We start from the raw sequence: 17,168 nt of genomic DNA on the forward strand, positions 1-17,168 counted from the left end.
TTAATAAAGATATTATAAAATATAAGTAATTTATTACAAATATGATATTTTTATTTTTTTTTAAATGATATATGCTGCTATTAAGTAACCACTATTTATTTCTTTGAGCTGCACACCAGGGCAGAAACCTTTGTTACGGACAGTCTGATTGGTACCTGCTTTTAGCGTACGAAGGAATCCCCGTAAAGTTTCTTATTTTGTAGAGAAATTCTTGATATTTTTCTCAGTCATAGTACATTACAGTCACGAATTTGTTCTGGCCAATTGTTCTACTACACTTTACAGTTTCAGAGTAATACACATTTGCCGATATATAAGGGATGACGTCATAAATTTTACAGCCAATCAAAATCAGTGTTATTTCCTCTCACTCGTCACGAAGGACAAGAGCACGAAACTCAAAACATTGCATGCTGCAAATGATTGCGTAAAGATGATGGGGGATGCACGGAAAATTCATTTGACATAAACATTTAATTTTAACATTGTGTTGCATTAACCAACACGAAATCATGTCGACCAAAGCCAAGCGTTTCGTCAAGAAACTAGGAAGTAAACTTTCTGAAGGCAAGTATACTGCAACACACGTGTTGTGCCACCTCACGTGTCTTTAACCCTAGGGTTGAATATGGTGCATGCTCTGGAGTTACATTCAAAATGTCGTAACTATACTGTATAGGAACTACATGTAGACTACTGGATATACAAGTGTACTAAATAAATAAATAATGGTTATTAAGTGTTATATTTTTAAGCTGGACAGACACTCAGTTACTCACTCGCAAAATGTATCCCTTATTGAAGATACATACTTTATCTTTATTACTTAACAACATGCTGTGGAAAGCATGGTATAGTAAACACAATACAATACAATACAAGACAAAAATACAATACACATTACTTGTCTGCTGAGGATATCTTTCGAGATGTATCTAAAAGAATTGATACAATTACTAGATGAAAAGAACAAACAAATCTTCAATGAGGGATACTATGTATACTAAATATTAAAATAAATAAATGAAGTTACTGACTGCTGTCCTTTATTTTTAGCTGGACAGACACTAAGTTTTGATGAATTGAAGGAAAAATTTCAACACACTGTGATGCAACTTCCTAAGGGTCCATTGAAAACTGAGGTCAAGACAAATTGTGTGAAATATCTCAAGAAGCTATGGAGGTAAGAAGTATAGCGTACAGATGAGGATGTAGATGTAACAATTGTAGTTGTTTTAGTTTTGATTTTGAGTTTTTCATTCCAGGTTTAACTGCAAAACTAACGCTATGTAAATAGACCGTGATGCATCACAAAAGTTGAGTGAATTTTTCTGCCAAATGATGCCCAACCTGCCAAAAAATCAGATACTTCCTAACTTCAACATTAATTGCAGAACCCTCATGAGTCAAGAAAATAACTGATCCAAAGTACCCTATATTCCCATCAAAATTAAATTGGTTACAGTGTTAGTACTCAGAGATCACACTGAAAACATGAGCGAGATCTCAGAGTTGGTTGTACCCCTGTTTCAAATTCTGCTGTGCTAATAGTTTCTATGTACAGCACAAAGGTAATATGATGTCTAATAGTGCCCAAGTAAGGCCAAGCAATAAGTATTCTGTAACACTTATTGCTTGGCCTTATTTCAGCGTGAGTAGACGTTATACTATCACTTTCTCAGGCACATATTCTCTCCATAGTCAAAGAAAATCCCTGACACAACTTCTGTGCTACGTGAATGTTGCCCTAGGGAAAATAAAATGCAACTAGTTGCCCATATATGCAAATTGAGGTTACTGGCCAGGGTCAACGGTCTTAAGCCAATCACTGAAAGCTATAATATGAAAATGATGTGTTATGAATACATTCTTTTAGAAGTTACCAGAACTTTTGGCATATACCTGAAGGAAACTGAGTCAATTGCCTATTTGATAACAATTTCACAATGGATAAAGCCGCCTTTTATTAATGTATTATGAAAAAAGTTCTATATTCTAACATCGTCAACCCTAATTTCACACTTTTTATTCAGTGTGTTCTATATTAGTGCATTTTGTGGGACAGACATAATAACTATTGAAATATTTTCATATGGTGTACATTGCAGAATCATTAAGCAGTCCCAGAAGTCCAAGAACAGTAAGAAGACTGATCATGAATCAAATGAGTTGCCGTATAACATGTATGCTGTTGATGGCAAGAGATCTGCTTTGGAAAAATTAAAGAAAGCAGACCAAGACAAGAGACAGAAGTTAGGCATGTAACTGTTAATACTTTGTTTTCTCAAAAGAGAGCACATTGAGAAGTTATGAGAATAGGGCAGCATAATACACTTTTCCAATAAAATGTGGCAACTAAGTGATGTGAAGTCAAAAACTTTTTACACGATGACTAAAAGCTATAAATACAAATGCTGTGATAATATAACAGAAACCATCATATACACATGCAAATGTGGCATTCTTGGTGCATTTGCAATGAAGTTCTTGTAGTATTCTTTATAGCTGTAATTTCACTCACTTTGCTTGTTGAAGTACGGCTTAAAATACTGCAAGAACACATTTCATAAAAGATACAACAGTGCTTTCATATGATTTTGTGTACATGGAAATCATGTGTATGCAATAACAGTTTCAATATCACCACAGTGCAAAATACCAAGATATATATGCATGTGCAACAATGCAAGTAATCGTTGGTGTATAAGTAATGTAATGATAGATGTATGACAGAAAAATATAAAAAGAGCACCAGCTTTTGTAATTTTATTATCAAAATAGCATCAGGGATCCATATGTCAAAATGGCATCAAACCTCCCACCAGATCCCCAATATACCATATTGTACCATGCACAAGCAAAGTTGAACAAAAAATATGGTATATATACTCTGATCGTTCTAAGTCATAACAACATGCATCTGTGTCACGACAGTGCATGTCTATGTCACTGGTTCGGCTGTGTTTGAAATATGAGTCACAACATTCAAAATTGCCATTAATTTCCTTGATTTTACTTGGATATTACTACCGCACTGGTATAATTATGTTGTCCCCCAATATTTTTCTTCATTCAGCCGGAAAATACTTGTGACCTAAGGGGTTGTCGCTACTCATCGACAAAGACCCCTTTGGTCACTCGTGTTTTCCTTGTCTGAATGAAGAAAAATATTGGGGAATAATATCTAAAGTACCCTTCATGATGTCTGACTAACAATTACAGGAAAAGGTCACCAGTAAGCCAGGTAGAACTCCTATTGCTTGAATATTCAAATGAAAGACACTGTTTTCATGCTGCTGTAATGAATAATCAGGAGATTTTACTCTATGGCTGGGAAAATATAAGTTTTGCTAGTTTCTAGTCTTAAAAGATATTAATTATTGATCTTTCTACCACATGTATAATATGATATTATGGTAGATGAAAGTCAGTTTATTTGGTATTCTTTGCAATCTCTAGGACAACACCTATTGGCTGAACTTTATGAAGAAGAAGAATTGTGTAAAGAAGTTCTGGACATACTCACCATTAAGGTATAGTTGGGTATACTAGTCTCAACAGATGACTTGGGAAATATTAAAATGGGTATCCATACTTTAAAGTTAAAAAAAGATAATATTAAAAGTAAGTGTATGACGAGTACATGTTGGTGATACTTTCATTTCCTAACATTCTGAATGACATAGAAATGACAAAGTGAAAAGGAAACTTTGAACCATTTCTTTTAGTAAATTTCCCAAATTTCAGCAATAAATGATAATTTTCACTCAGATAAATGCCTGTAGGGTTGTCTACGGTTATTCAGAATTTACCAATGAACATAATTCCATTCTCATGCTGATTTATTTTGATGCAAATGCAGCAGCAAACATTGTCTCAGCTAAAGAAGCTGACATGAAAGTTTTTGTGTAGGGTATATTTTCTGTTTTTTTCTTTTATCAAATTCTTGTCGTTTGTTTTTTAGGAAAAGGAAGGAAATAGAAACTTGAAAGCTGTACAACTAGAAAGTCAGCTCACTCTAGGTACCAAAAACAGAGCTGTGTTGCATCAACATATGAATAGCTTTATAAAGTAAGTATCATGAAATTTACCGGTTTGCACCATGTGAAGAAGGTTCCCATACTCTCTTCTCAATATCATACTGAAATATTGAAATAAGAGGTGGAGAAAATGTATTTTCTAGAGTTACAATGTATAGAGAGAAAGTGATGCTCTTTTGGCATGTTGAGGGCGCTCTTGTTGGGAGTGGAACAAGTGGTGACTGGTCAGTGTGACTTTAGTCTGAGTGCTGTATGAGGAGTGATCATCAACTTTTTTCCTCTCACAAGTTTCATCAAATTTCAACATCTACTCTCAGACCATTAATACCAAATACCGCAAAACCCTGTCTTTTCAACTGTAAGTGTATAATTCTTGTTCAAAACCCAATTTTTGATTAATATAGAAGCTTAGTTTTTACTGACAAAAAACATGCGTAAACAGAAACATTGAAGTATTAGCATTGTAGGGTGTAATTTGGAAAAAAACAAATGCTATGGATGAATGTGGCTATATGTTGAACTTGTAAGCAAACTGAAATGTTTTCAAATTTATTGATATCAGTATGTTTTCATTATGTTAGAAAGATGACGATTGAAGTGTCGAATGCTTTGTTATCAAAAAAACAAAACAGGTGAGTGCACAGTGTTTTCTTGTCCTTGTATAAAATTAATATTGTACATCTGAAAAAATTACAGAAAAATAACATCAGAGTGAAATATTCAGGAAAGAAGTGGTAATTTTGTATTAGTTCCAAACTCAGATAATTTACCTAGTATATTTAGACTAAATTACTCAGACTTCAACTGTTGTGTACAGATCAATGACATATGCTTGTCATGACCAAGGTGCGATGTTATAACTTATATACTACCAGTATTTCCATCCCCTCATCCCTGTTAAGTGAAGGGTGTTGTTGGAGTTCCGTAGTTTCTAACGTACCGATAGTATCCCTCTTCAGGTCAAGTTCATGTAAAAGATAATGGCTGTGGCAGGATTAGGGATACAATGTCCTCCTGCAGTCATATGACAAGTCTGCGTCATTCATTGACATGTATACATAACAGCTGAAGAAGCTTAAGGCAGAGCAATTTCGTGGAAATATGTTTAATATATAAGTTATCTATTCTCTGAGTTTGGAACTAATTAAAAAGAAGATTCCAGCGCAAAGAAACAACATTTTTGGTTGCAATTGGTAATTGTTAACATCATTTTATCTTTTAAAACCATTTTGTTCATAAATGGCATGCACAAGACTCAACAGAGTGTACAATAGTAGAATAGAAATTGATACTTGACAATATATGTACAATATTATTTTACTGTATTGTACACTGTTATGTATTGAGTGCTGTGTAGGAAGCACTGTCAATGAAGTATTTCTATTACAGAGTTTTGGAACTAGAAGAGGCTGTATTAAACTTCTTACGATTGGTACAATTCCAGGACTCCATGATACCAAAGGTAAGAGCATCCATGGTTAATTTAAAAATAAAAGACGTGTACTTCATAATTTTCTATGAATTTCTCAAACAAGAAATGTGTCTTATTCCATCAATTGTCGATGTGCAAGTTTGAAGCAAAGATGTCCACATATACGTATATAAAGTGTTTTTTGCTAAGGGTGGTAAGTAGGTAAGATGGGTTCCCATGTCATTTTACCTGGGTTCCCAAACATAATTGCCATAGACACTATGGGGGAAACAGTGCTATTTTTATGCCTTTCACCAGGGTTCTCCAACCTTAGCAAATAAAACAGATATATAATCCCACCATCTGTTTGTTGGATGTCCTATGGGAGTATACTTTTCATTGATCTGTACAACACACAACATATCGTGAAGTTCTTCGCAAAGTTTGTTTTAATTGGATAGAAACAATGGAAAATATGACACATGTTGGTAGTATTCTTAATGATTATGATAACGTCTAGAAATGTACACTTTCCAATCAGATGGACACTTCCAAGAGTTTTGTGCAAACTCTAGGCTATAGGCATGAAGTATGTGATTTTCACCTCACAGGTTTTCTATCATAATATGGTAGTCAATTTATGGTTACCATAACTGAATATCCTCCTTGTTTCTATGACAACAGGCCAATGATACTCCCAGCTATGAGGATTTGATAGCAGCAGTACTGTCCCTGTATTTAGATCTGAATATATTCCTTGCAAGGTAAGTTAAAGGAAGGAAACATAAATGATAAGAAATTAGTTTTTCCGGAAGGTGTAGAACATATGTAACAGAATAAAGATCTGTGGAAGATTTGTTTTCCTTGTGTACAACCCTGTATAAGCTCTACAGAGTCAACATACATTAAAAGTCTGCCAAATGATATACTTCATGTAGCACAGTCTATAAGTTTGGCCATTTTTTTATCTAAGACTGTACATATTAGATAAACAGAGGAAGAAATCTAATTTTACATATGATGATGCTATAGACGATTATGGTACATACAGAAAACACTTTACCAGTACTTTGGTGTTATGGGTTATACTTGATATGGATGCTATAGACAATTATGGTACATACAGAAAACACTTTACTTTGGTGTTATGGGTTGTATTACCTTATCATTTTATGTTTTTATCAGGGGTGAGGATGATGTCAAGGTGCGAGGTAATCGGACAGTGTTCACAATGATGGTATGTTTAATGGATTCTCCTCAGTTTGCATATGATGCTATCTTACAAGTCACTGATGCAACCAAAGATGATGCTGAATTCTTACTACCTATCTTAAAGTAAGTCATTACTATGAAACCATGTCAATCGCTCTGCTCATTGTGCTAGAAACCAGAAAAGGTGTTTTAAGTGGCAGTAATGTTTTAGAAATCTGAAAGTGTTGTGAGGGTATGTTTCAGAAATCTGAAAGTGTTGTGAGGTGACGTCATGTTTTAGAAATGTCAGTGTTTTGAGATGACAGTAATGTTTTAGAAATATGAAAGTGTTGTGAGGTGATGTGTTAGAAATCTGAAAGTTTTGAGGTGACTGACGATTTAGAACTTGAAAGTGTTGTGAGGCGATATTTGAGGATGGATGTTTTAGAAATGTGAAAGTGTTGTGAGGTGAAGTGTTATGAGGTGGAGGTAATGTTTCAGAAATCTGAAAGTGTTCTGAAGGAGGCAATGGTTTGAAGTAACAGTAGTAGTAGTGTTTTAGAAACTGGAAATAGTGTTTGGGGTGACAGTTAGATTGTAGACCTTTCTATTGTCAGCAACTCACAAACAAAACATAGTATAGCTAGAATGTTTCAGATTATTGTAGTAATTGATAACCAAAACTAACAGAAAAGAATACCATGAAGTACTTCACATTTTTAGATGAAATATGAATGTTAAACACTTTCTAAATATAGCATTGATCCGAACTTATGGTGAGTGACACCCACAGGTCTCGTTAGACAACTTCTGTAATTAAACATGTTGTCAACTTCTTCTATTATTGTTGATATTTTATTTGATGAATTCTTTTACAGGAGAGTTTTACAGACCCCACCAGATAATTTGACCCATACCACTTACATCAAGTATATTACAACTGTGAAAACGGCCAGAAATTTGCTACGTGAATCTTATAAAGAGGAAGTGCAACTACTATTACAGGTAGGTTTCCTGTACACACTAGTTATGCCAAATAGAAAATCTTAAGTTCCCTAAACATCTTCATACTTTTCTCAGTGCTTTTGTGCTTCATCATGGAATGCATGAACTATTACTATATGAATATAGTACAAAAGAATGTTGACGGTTTTTGTGTTTCTTGATGTTGTACCACAAACAGGCTGCCAGGAAAGTGTCGGCACCAGCTGGATTTATGGAGTGGCTCAGTGAACTGTCACCTACAGTTATGGATGAAGTTCCACTAACAAGTCAGGCTTCTGGTGCAAAAATAACCAAATTCTTCTTGAAGGAAGCATCAATGGAGGTTATGGAAGAACTGATTGATGTAAGTTTGCTTGCCTTCAGCTGAATTTGATAACCATTAATATTCTAGTGGAAATGTGAGTGGTATTCCTTGATCATTTGAATTGCATTGTTTTTTCTTTTTTCTCAATCTGTAGAGTACGGTGGAATATGTTGAAAAATTAGTTGAGAAGGATGTAGAAAGGAGTGGTAAAGACGACACTGACAACAACTCTGAAACATTATATTTTGTTGATAAAACAGCTGATGAAACTACTAAAGGTGAACTCCAGGTATGATTGTGTTGTATTGAATTAGATAAAATCATAGCTGTGAAAAAATTATAATTTTGCCCATCCAATTTGATGTGAATGTAAAGATTTTACATCAAAATAGATATGGATTGATGTTAACACCACAGAGTGCAAAAGTAACGAGTCAAACTGTCCTTATTAATAAGTGCAATATTAATATTAATAAATTATATGCAATAATTATTGAATTATTATATTAACACCACCATAGCCTTAATTTTAGCTCATTTATATTGCTCTTAGGATGTTTCAGTGAACATGTAGTATAAACCTGTCTGGTTTTTGCTAATCAGGATACAAAAATCTCTATGAGCTATATGTGACAAGTTGGCATGTCAGAAATAGCAATATGGTGGATTCAACACCAAGCTAGAGTGTCAACATATAGAGTAAGAGTTAAGGGGTCTAGTCCTATTCTTATCACTAGCCTAACCCAATCTAGCTCCCTAGCATGATTTCAATATGTGTCTATCAATCAGTCTGTTATTGTTGTTAAAACTAATGTTGCAAATAACAACAGTATAGAAATGATAATCTGTCTCTTGAAATTTACTTTTATCATAGGCGGAACTTAGTTCTCAGATTTCTGATGGGGATGAATTGCACGATAGAATTCAGGCACTTATTAGTGACATGGACTATGAAACTGAAGACAAGGAACAGGAGGTATTTAAATTATTTTTTCATGTGTGAGTCTAGTTTAGGTAGTTATGTTTTCTGTTTTTCATGTGGTCTCAGTGTTCTTGGTTTCTTCCTATCAGATGTACAGCCATTACAGATTGGAAGAACAGTTTTACATTGTCTTTTTAAGTTGATGTCAGTTTCCACATCCACAATTTCCCACAAGACTTCACAGTTTTCGTGATTTTATTTATTTTTCCTTAAATACGTAAAAAAGTTAAGGGCTGGCAGTGAAAAACTAGGTGGTGTCAGGTAACCAGAACCAAACAATTTTTTTTAGGCCTTAGTCATGTTGATTGACAGGGATAGGTGAATTACACTGAATTCATTCTATATAATTACAGGGGAGGGGTAGAAAGACAATTACAGGGGAGGGGTAGAATGACAATTTCAGGGGAGGGAATCCTTCAAAAATTGTGTGAAGTATGTGAGATATTTTGAGTTTATCAGAAGTGTGCTCTCTGTTTGAGGAAAAAAGTTTGTCATTTTGTCTTTCTGCTAGTGTCTTGACTTTATGTAGAGTACAAATACGAATACAGAATACTTTGTTAATTGCAATTGTACAGGTCTGCCAAAAAACAAATTTTAAAAAGTCACAATAGATGAAAATATACAATGCGGGGTCCATGTTTATAGGTGTTTGTCACCTGTGAGGACTGCCTAACTTATGTCAAAGTTAATAAAATTGATGAATAAAATAGATTAAAAAAAGAATGTTCCTACCTCTCCTCAAATTAACAATAAAGTCTAAATATTTTGTCTCTGTTGTGAAATTACATTTTTATTTCAACAGGAACCTACCGAAGAAGAGCAACAGAAAGATGGACAGCAACCTCAAATGAAAAAGAAAATGGAGAAGAAAAAGAAACAGAAATCAAAAGATGATAAATCAAAAAAGATGAAGTCTGTGGTGTCACAGGGATTGGTAGAGATAGTAGAATTAAGCAATGGAACAGAAGGTAGTGAAGATGTCATCATACCAGATGATGTTGAAGAGGAGGAGGAGGAGGAAAAAATTGTACAAAAGAAAAAGAAAGACAAGGTCACACAAAAAAAGATAAAAAATGTCAGTAAAGATGATGCCGATGAAAAGTTACAGAAGAAAAAGAAAAAAGATAAGAATAAAGATGAAGTGACAGATACACAAGATGTAAATGTGGAGGCAGGAGCAATGAAACTTAGAAAGAAGAAGATGGGTAAAGGTGGTGGTGATCAGGAACAAGATTTGTCATCACAAAGGAAAACTGCTGTAGAAAAGAAGGGGAAAGTAAAAGCCAAAACAGGGAGTAAAATGGAGGAAGTACTTGTGGTTGAAGTAGAATTAGATGTTGAAACTGATGCTACTGTGGAAGATGAGGAAAGGGAACAGGGTAATACAGAGGAGGAGGAGGAAGTTGAATGTGAAAGGAGAGTGGAAGATGTGGAGCCTGAGAAGAAGAGTGAAGAAATTGATGTGAAGAAGGATAAAAAGGGAACCAAGAAATCAAGGAAATCAAAACGTCTGAGTGTTAAAGAGACAATGGCTGTGTTAGATGTCGAAGATTTAGGAAGTAAAGAGAAACAAGGTGAGAGTCAAGATAAAACAAACATGGATGAAAACATGGATGATATGAAACAGAATAGTAGTAGTGGAGTTAGCAGAGATGAACAAGCATTACCTGATACAGCAGCAAAGTCTAAGAAGACCAAGAAATCTAAACGTAAAAGTTTGAAAAGTAAAAGTCTGCAGTCTGATGAAAATGGTGACAAAGAAGTTGAGATTGTGAAAGGGAAATCACCAGAGAACAAAGATGTTACAGCTTTGGATATACAGGATACTATAGAAGTGGTGGTGAAGAAATCCACTGAGGGTAAAGAATTAGAAGGGAGTGGCAATGATGAAGACTTGACAGATGAGACACCAGATGAACGAGTTGTTGCAAAGAGTGCAAAGGATGTCCCTACCCCTGTTGCTAAGAGTCCAAACGTCCCTGCCACTGAAACTAAGACTGTCACAGATGAAAGTAGTCCAAGTGATCATGTAGAACCTTCAGATGCAGAAGAATTGAGTTGTGATGATTCTGTCAGTATACAGGATGAAGTTAACATCAAGAGAACTGCCAGAATGAGCACAGCAACATATGAAAGTGGAACAGCCAGTACCGGTAGTAACAGTGACACAACACCAAAGAAACAGATGGCAAAGAAAACCCCCACGAAGAAGAAAACTCCTAAGAGTGATCCTAGCAACCTCCCAGATGCAGAAGGAATTAGCAGTGAAACACCTGGAAGTATTGGGAAAGAGGTTATTTCCAGGAGTACAGCCAGAATGAGCACCACAGTAACGTCTGAAAGTGTAACAAACAGTAGTGCTAGTGATGCTACACCAACAAAGAAAAAATCAAAGAAAACGCCAAAGAAGAAGAAAACTTCAAATGATGACTTGGAATCAGGAAAAGAGAACCTTTCCTCTGAACAGGACCTGGCAACATCACCCACTAAACATGATAAAACTAATGATACAGAACCAGAAGCAATTAGTACAGACATTTCTGACACACCAAAAGAACCCAAAATAAAAACTCCAAAGAAGATTTCTGTACAGGAAGCTTGTGAGGATGTTGAACAGGTTGAAGATCAAGAGGGAGCAGCTGGCCATCAGAGTCAAGTAGAAAGATCAGATGATGATGATGATGATGATGATGATGATGATGATGATGATGATGATAAAGATGATGATGATAAAGATGTTGAGGAAGAGACAGGTAGCCAAGAAGAGGCAGCAATAAAGAGAAGCTCACCACAAGAAAGTAATTCTGAGGACAATGTCGTCTTCACAGATTCACTTGGGAAACCAGAAGAACAAAACGGACAGGCTGCCAAAGAGATCAAATCAAATGATGATATTCTCAAGAAAAGACAAGCTGTCTGTGAAGAAAATGTGTCTGCTGACAGTTCCTCAGAAGATGATGATAGTGTTGTGCCAGACTCACATGAATCAAGCTCTGCATATGACACAGAGATCATCAAAAGACCAAAGAAACAAGTGTTGAAGACAGTAACCAAGAAGGCAGTAGAAGACGATGTCGTATCATATGATGCAAAAGATGAGGAGGAGGATGATGAATCTGCTGTTCAAGTACTTTCAAGTGATGAATCACCTGATATTTTTGTTAAATCTTCAAGTAAAACTCCCTCGCCGAAAAAAAGAAAGTCCACTGAAAGTGATGGTTTATCGAAATCTAGTGACAAAGATGCGTCCATCTCAGATGCCTCCACTGGTTCTGCTTCCAAAAAGAGACAAAAGACCCCAAGTATCATATTGGGTCATTTGTCATTGCCTCTAAAACATGGAGAATATGTAAACGTCAATGACACGGATAGGACACCTGTGAAGATGTCGAAGTCTGCAGGTGAGGAAAGCATCAGTTCTGATGTAGGTTCTAATAAACCATCACCTGCTGGCAACCTGTTTAGTGGGAGTTCCGAGAAGAAGAAGAAGAAGAAGCCAGTCAAGGAGGATGTCCAGCAGGACAGAAAGGAAGGAAGTGAGGAAGAAGATACTGACTGTGAAATCATCCTTAAGTCAATCTCATCATCTGATGTGGAATCCATGGTAGAAGAGGGAATCAAAGTATTGAGAGATGCGGTCTCCCCAAAGACTAGACATGAGGAAATCACAGTCAAAGAGAAGCAGGAAGAAAATACTGATGTAATGAAAACTGAAGGAGTAGAAAAAATGACAGAAGCGAAGGCTCGGTCTGATACAGATGAAACAGAGATGTTAAAAGAAAAGGTTCCAAAATGTGTGGTATGTGAAAGCTCTCCCTTCAAGGGTACCAGAGGGGCTGAGGCATCTATACAGCTGAAGATGAAAACAACACCATCAAGCAAGAAGACCAAAACACCTACAAAGTCGACACGTAAGACAACAGAATCAGACTCTTTGGGCAGTGATGACATAGAAAGCAGTCCTAAAACCAGTAGGAAAAAATTGACTCCAACCAAGCTTGAGCTTAAAATATCACCAGTGAGAACAAGAGGTCGCCAAAGCAGTGATAGTGACGACAGTGGCAAAGACGAGATTAGTGCTAATGGTGTTGAAGTGAATACTAGTATGGAAAATACTGAGGTGAGAAAGGAGAAAAGTCCACTAAAGCCACATAAAAAACTATCTTCACCACACAGTCAGATGGATGAAGAAACAAGTGTTTTCAGTTCTGATGCTGTGCCGGATTCCGACACTACAATCAAAATTCCAGCACCTGACCCAGCGGTTTCACAACACTATCCAATTGCACAAGATCAATATCCCTCTGCTATTCGTCGAAGTACACGAATCAAAGCACTTGATACAGGATCCAGTATTTCAGAAATGAGTGATATTCATACTGCTACAGGAACACCAACCAGGACCAGAAGTAGAAAATCTCTACCCAGTGAAAGCGTGCTGACACCAAGAAGAAGAAGTACAAGAATCAAGAAATCCCTGCCCTATGTACATGTATTAGTCAGTGACAGTGAAGAAGGATCAGCAAGCCAAGGGTAGGTCAAAGGTCAAAGGTCAAGCCATTACTTTCAAAGAGAATTTTTTTTCAGCTTTCTGTATTACGAGTATCATTTCATTTCTTTCCGGTTAAAATCGTTCGGAAAAACGATTTCAAAAACTGTAAATCCTGTGTCATTATATACTGCAACTCAATGAGATTAAGACAGAATAATGTGTAAGTGTATTTGAAATTCAATAAAGACTGGATACTCATTAACATGATTTTGTAAATTTAACCCTACAGATCCACAAGCACTAGAGTTAAATCTGAGACCAGATCAGCTAAAAGAAGAGCCACGATGGCTGAATCAGATGAGGCTTCGGATGACTCAAAACGTAAGCATTTATGCAAATCTTGACTGTCATATGAATGGAGTCATTCATGTTACATTTGATTTTGCATATTGATTAGCATAAGGATTAACAATTAGTAGAATTTTCCAGAGGCTTCTTATGACACAAAACATGCAAATGTTTGATATATGTAAAGCTTAGAGTGTCAAATGAATGAAGTTATTTGCGTTACATTTGATTTTGCATATTGATTAGCTTCATTTGCATAAGAATTAACAATTAATAGTGTTTTCCAGAGGCTTCTGATGACACAACACATGAAAATGTTTGATATATATAAATCTTGGAGTGTCATGCAAATGTGGTCATTTGTGCCATATTGGATTTTGCATATTGATTAGCATGATGGAGTATGTGAATGAGACTAATCAAAGAAATCTATCAAAGGCTATTAAATATGCAACTATTGTGTTTACCAGTTTCGTTTGTTCTCATTATAGGTTATTCCACCAGACTATCCAAGAAGTCACGCTCAGATGTGTAGTCTGCAGTAAATTGCGACAAATCGTTTGAGTTTCATCAAGTTAGTTACTAAACTGAAGAAACCCACCATCTATGTTGTTTAAGTATCTAAAAGAAATCTTTTAATTTTTTGTTAATCTTGTTTCCATGGTGATGTCAAAAATCCATTACCTTTTTTTGTTTTTCTACGTTAATGATGTTGAGTTGTAAGTGCAATATGTGTTAATAGTGCACACATAGATTTACAAGAAGTTGTACCAGATTCGTAACTAGACAATACTGTTTCCCTGAGGAGTATATTTTGAAAACAAACCAGAGAGATTTGTGGTATCTATTAAAATGATTTTAACATCAAGTCACCACTGGTAGGCTGGTACAAACAATTTCCTCTTAATGTTTTTGTCACAGTGGGTAGAGAATTTATAACGGGATAGTTCAGAATTACAATCTCGTCATTTCAACGTTACGTTTGTTAATTTCCGTGATTGTAGATTAGATAGGCATGCAGATATTTTTCCCAAGTTTCCCGTTGCGATGATGGTCTGCTTTCCATCTTCATGTTTAGTCATAGCCTTTCACACCAACTATCCATAGTGAAGCACATATACTGCAGTGTATAAGTTTCAACGCGTACATTTTTCCCAAGTTTCTTGTGGAGATGCAGGTGTGTATTCCATTGTGTATGGAAGTGACCTATTTTTCACTTTGTGTTTGGTCAGTAATCACAACTACAGTGTGAAAACCACAGTCCACACCCTACACCCTACATGCATGAGTAAAGGTCTATGTACAAACTAATGTTTAGTCTGCCAAAACACTTGAACGTCTCAACCCTAATGTAAGAGGTCTGAGTGAGCAATGCATATTTGGTCTAATATTCTCATTTTTTGTACCTTGCCCTGTCCAAAAGTAATGTTCTCAAAAGTGCAAATTTGTATTAGCATTGATCAAGTGTAACAATTACAGTCCAATCGTCAGACTTTGGTAAATACACAAAAGTAGTTTAATACATTTCTCTCACTTAAATTGCTAAAACTGTAACAACAGCTCAAATTGTGTTTGTGTATACAGTTCCAATGTTCGTCTTCAGCTGAGGACAGTATAGTATTAGCTAGTAGCAAGTCAACAGTTTTCATGAATATTTAAATGTAACCTTTGACCTATGCTTTGTTCATATCTCAAAATAAATGCCATCGAAAGTATTCCTACAACTCAAGACAAAATATGATTTATTTAGTAATTTTCTTCGTGATTGGCCAAGAGGTTTACATAATTAGCATGTACTAATTCTAGCTGTTTGATTCCATAAGAAATTTACCTCTCTATTACAAAATACCTGTACTTGAATTGTAATGTCTGATGTCATTTTCCTGCTGATCAAAAATACAGAAAATACAAAGAAAGTGAACACAAAGAAATGTCTACATTTAATGGCTGTGATAATGCTGTTTCACTGCCTCTATCTGTTATCTGCCATATCCGTGGAAAGTTTTATAGATGAAATCCATACAAATGTTTATTGCACTACACATAGGAAAACATTCAAGAAATTTCCGGAAATGTCATATTTGATTCCTTCTTTATATACAATTTATGTAGGATGAAAGGACAACAGGTTATATAAAAAGTAAATTATTGAGGGGAAACACCTCAAGATTCTTAGAATTTGAAGTGGACTCCAATGGGATGTTCTTTCTAAAGTCTCAGTCCGTGCCAAAGATAGAGAAGTATGGTAAACTTTAAAATAGGTGAACTTTTTCTACAAAAATTAATACAGCGGTGATGTGACTACTGTTGTCCCACAGGTACAGGAAGGTTTTTGTGCCGTGGAATCTGCCAGACAGAGGACTTTGTAAGCCATTTTGATATAGCGCCCTCATACACCCAAATATGTAGTTCCTTTGTTTTTTTCACGTTACTACTAGTTGATATAAGCATAGTGTACTTTGAAACCAACAAATCATAATGTTCAAATTTATTTCTTCACTGGAATAAAGATGTTTAAGTTGTTGCAATGATTGAGTTGTGTGGGTGTGATTACTCTATTTTCACATGACATGATCTGTATTTGATGACAAGATGCATGTTCAATGGGCACCATTTTGGTGACTAACACCATTGTAATAATTTAAGTACAGGAAAATAATTTTAGGGTATGAGATGGGAGTGAGTGCATTGCATGAATGGACATCATTTCCACTAAGGCCTAATAAAAGAAAATTGTGTGGTTCCGGTTACGCTCAATTTTAGAATAGGTGGGTTAAAAAAAAGTTTAGGGTTGGCTGTGAAAAGCTAGGTGGGGTCAGGCAACCGGAACCAAACATTTTTTTTAGGCCAAAGCATGATGCTGAACAATTGTGAACAGGGATATCTTTGAAAGAACACTTAGTCTAACATTGGGATGTAAAACATTTATACTACATCACATTACAATTTTTAACACAACACCACGCCTTCATTCTGCATCACACTTTAAATACAACCATCACATTTCAGCAGTATGCAATACAGTAGCTGATAACAATTACACAGTCTCCAGGTTACATTGAATTTCGTTCTGCATCACACTTGAAAATGGAACCATTACTGCATCACAACAGCACATGACAATCTCTAACAACACCACATTCATTCATTCTGCATCACAATTGAAATGCAATTACATTCCTGTAACACTACATCAGAACAGCATTACAATCTCTAACAGAACACCTTACATTCATTCATTCATTCATTAAATCATCACATTCCTGTAACACTGCATCACAACAGCATATAACAAATCTCTGACAGAACACCTCACATTCATTCTGCATCACACTTGAAATGCAAGCCAACCATCACATATCGACACTGCATAGCAATCGTAGCTGAAATCCAAC

At 35.6% G+C, this 17,168-nt stretch overlaps 1 protein-coding gene across 1 annotated transcript; it reads left to right on the top strand.

Moving 5' to 3' along the window:
• Positions 1–512: 512 nt before the first annotated feature.
• LOC144449631 (uncharacterized) lies at positions 513–16,246 on the top strand. The gene is made up of 16 exons (XM_078140204.1): positions 513–567; positions 1,057–1,183; positions 2,109–2,257; positions 3,460–3,533; positions 3,965–4,071; positions 4,622–4,672; positions 5,430–5,502; positions 6,136–6,215; positions 6,637–6,786; positions 7,521–7,647; positions 7,826–7,990; positions 8,106–8,240; positions 8,826–8,927; positions 9,736–13,466; positions 13,715–13,806; positions 14,265–16,246. Exons 1-16 carry the CDS (start codon positions 513–515, stop codon positions 14,306–14,308), a joined length of 5,262 nt encoding a protein of 1,753 aa, XP_077996330.1. The 3' UTR covers positions 14,309–16,246.
• The last annotated feature ends 922 nt before the right edge of the window (positions 16,247–17,168 follow it).

The sequence above is a fragment of the Glandiceps talaboti genome, chromosome 18 (assembly GCF_964340395.1).
Source record: "Glandiceps talaboti chromosome 18, keGlaTala1.1, whole genome shotgun sequence".
Classification (NCBI taxonomy): Eukaryota; Metazoa; Hemichordata; class Enteropneusta; family Spengelidae; genus Glandiceps; species Glandiceps talaboti.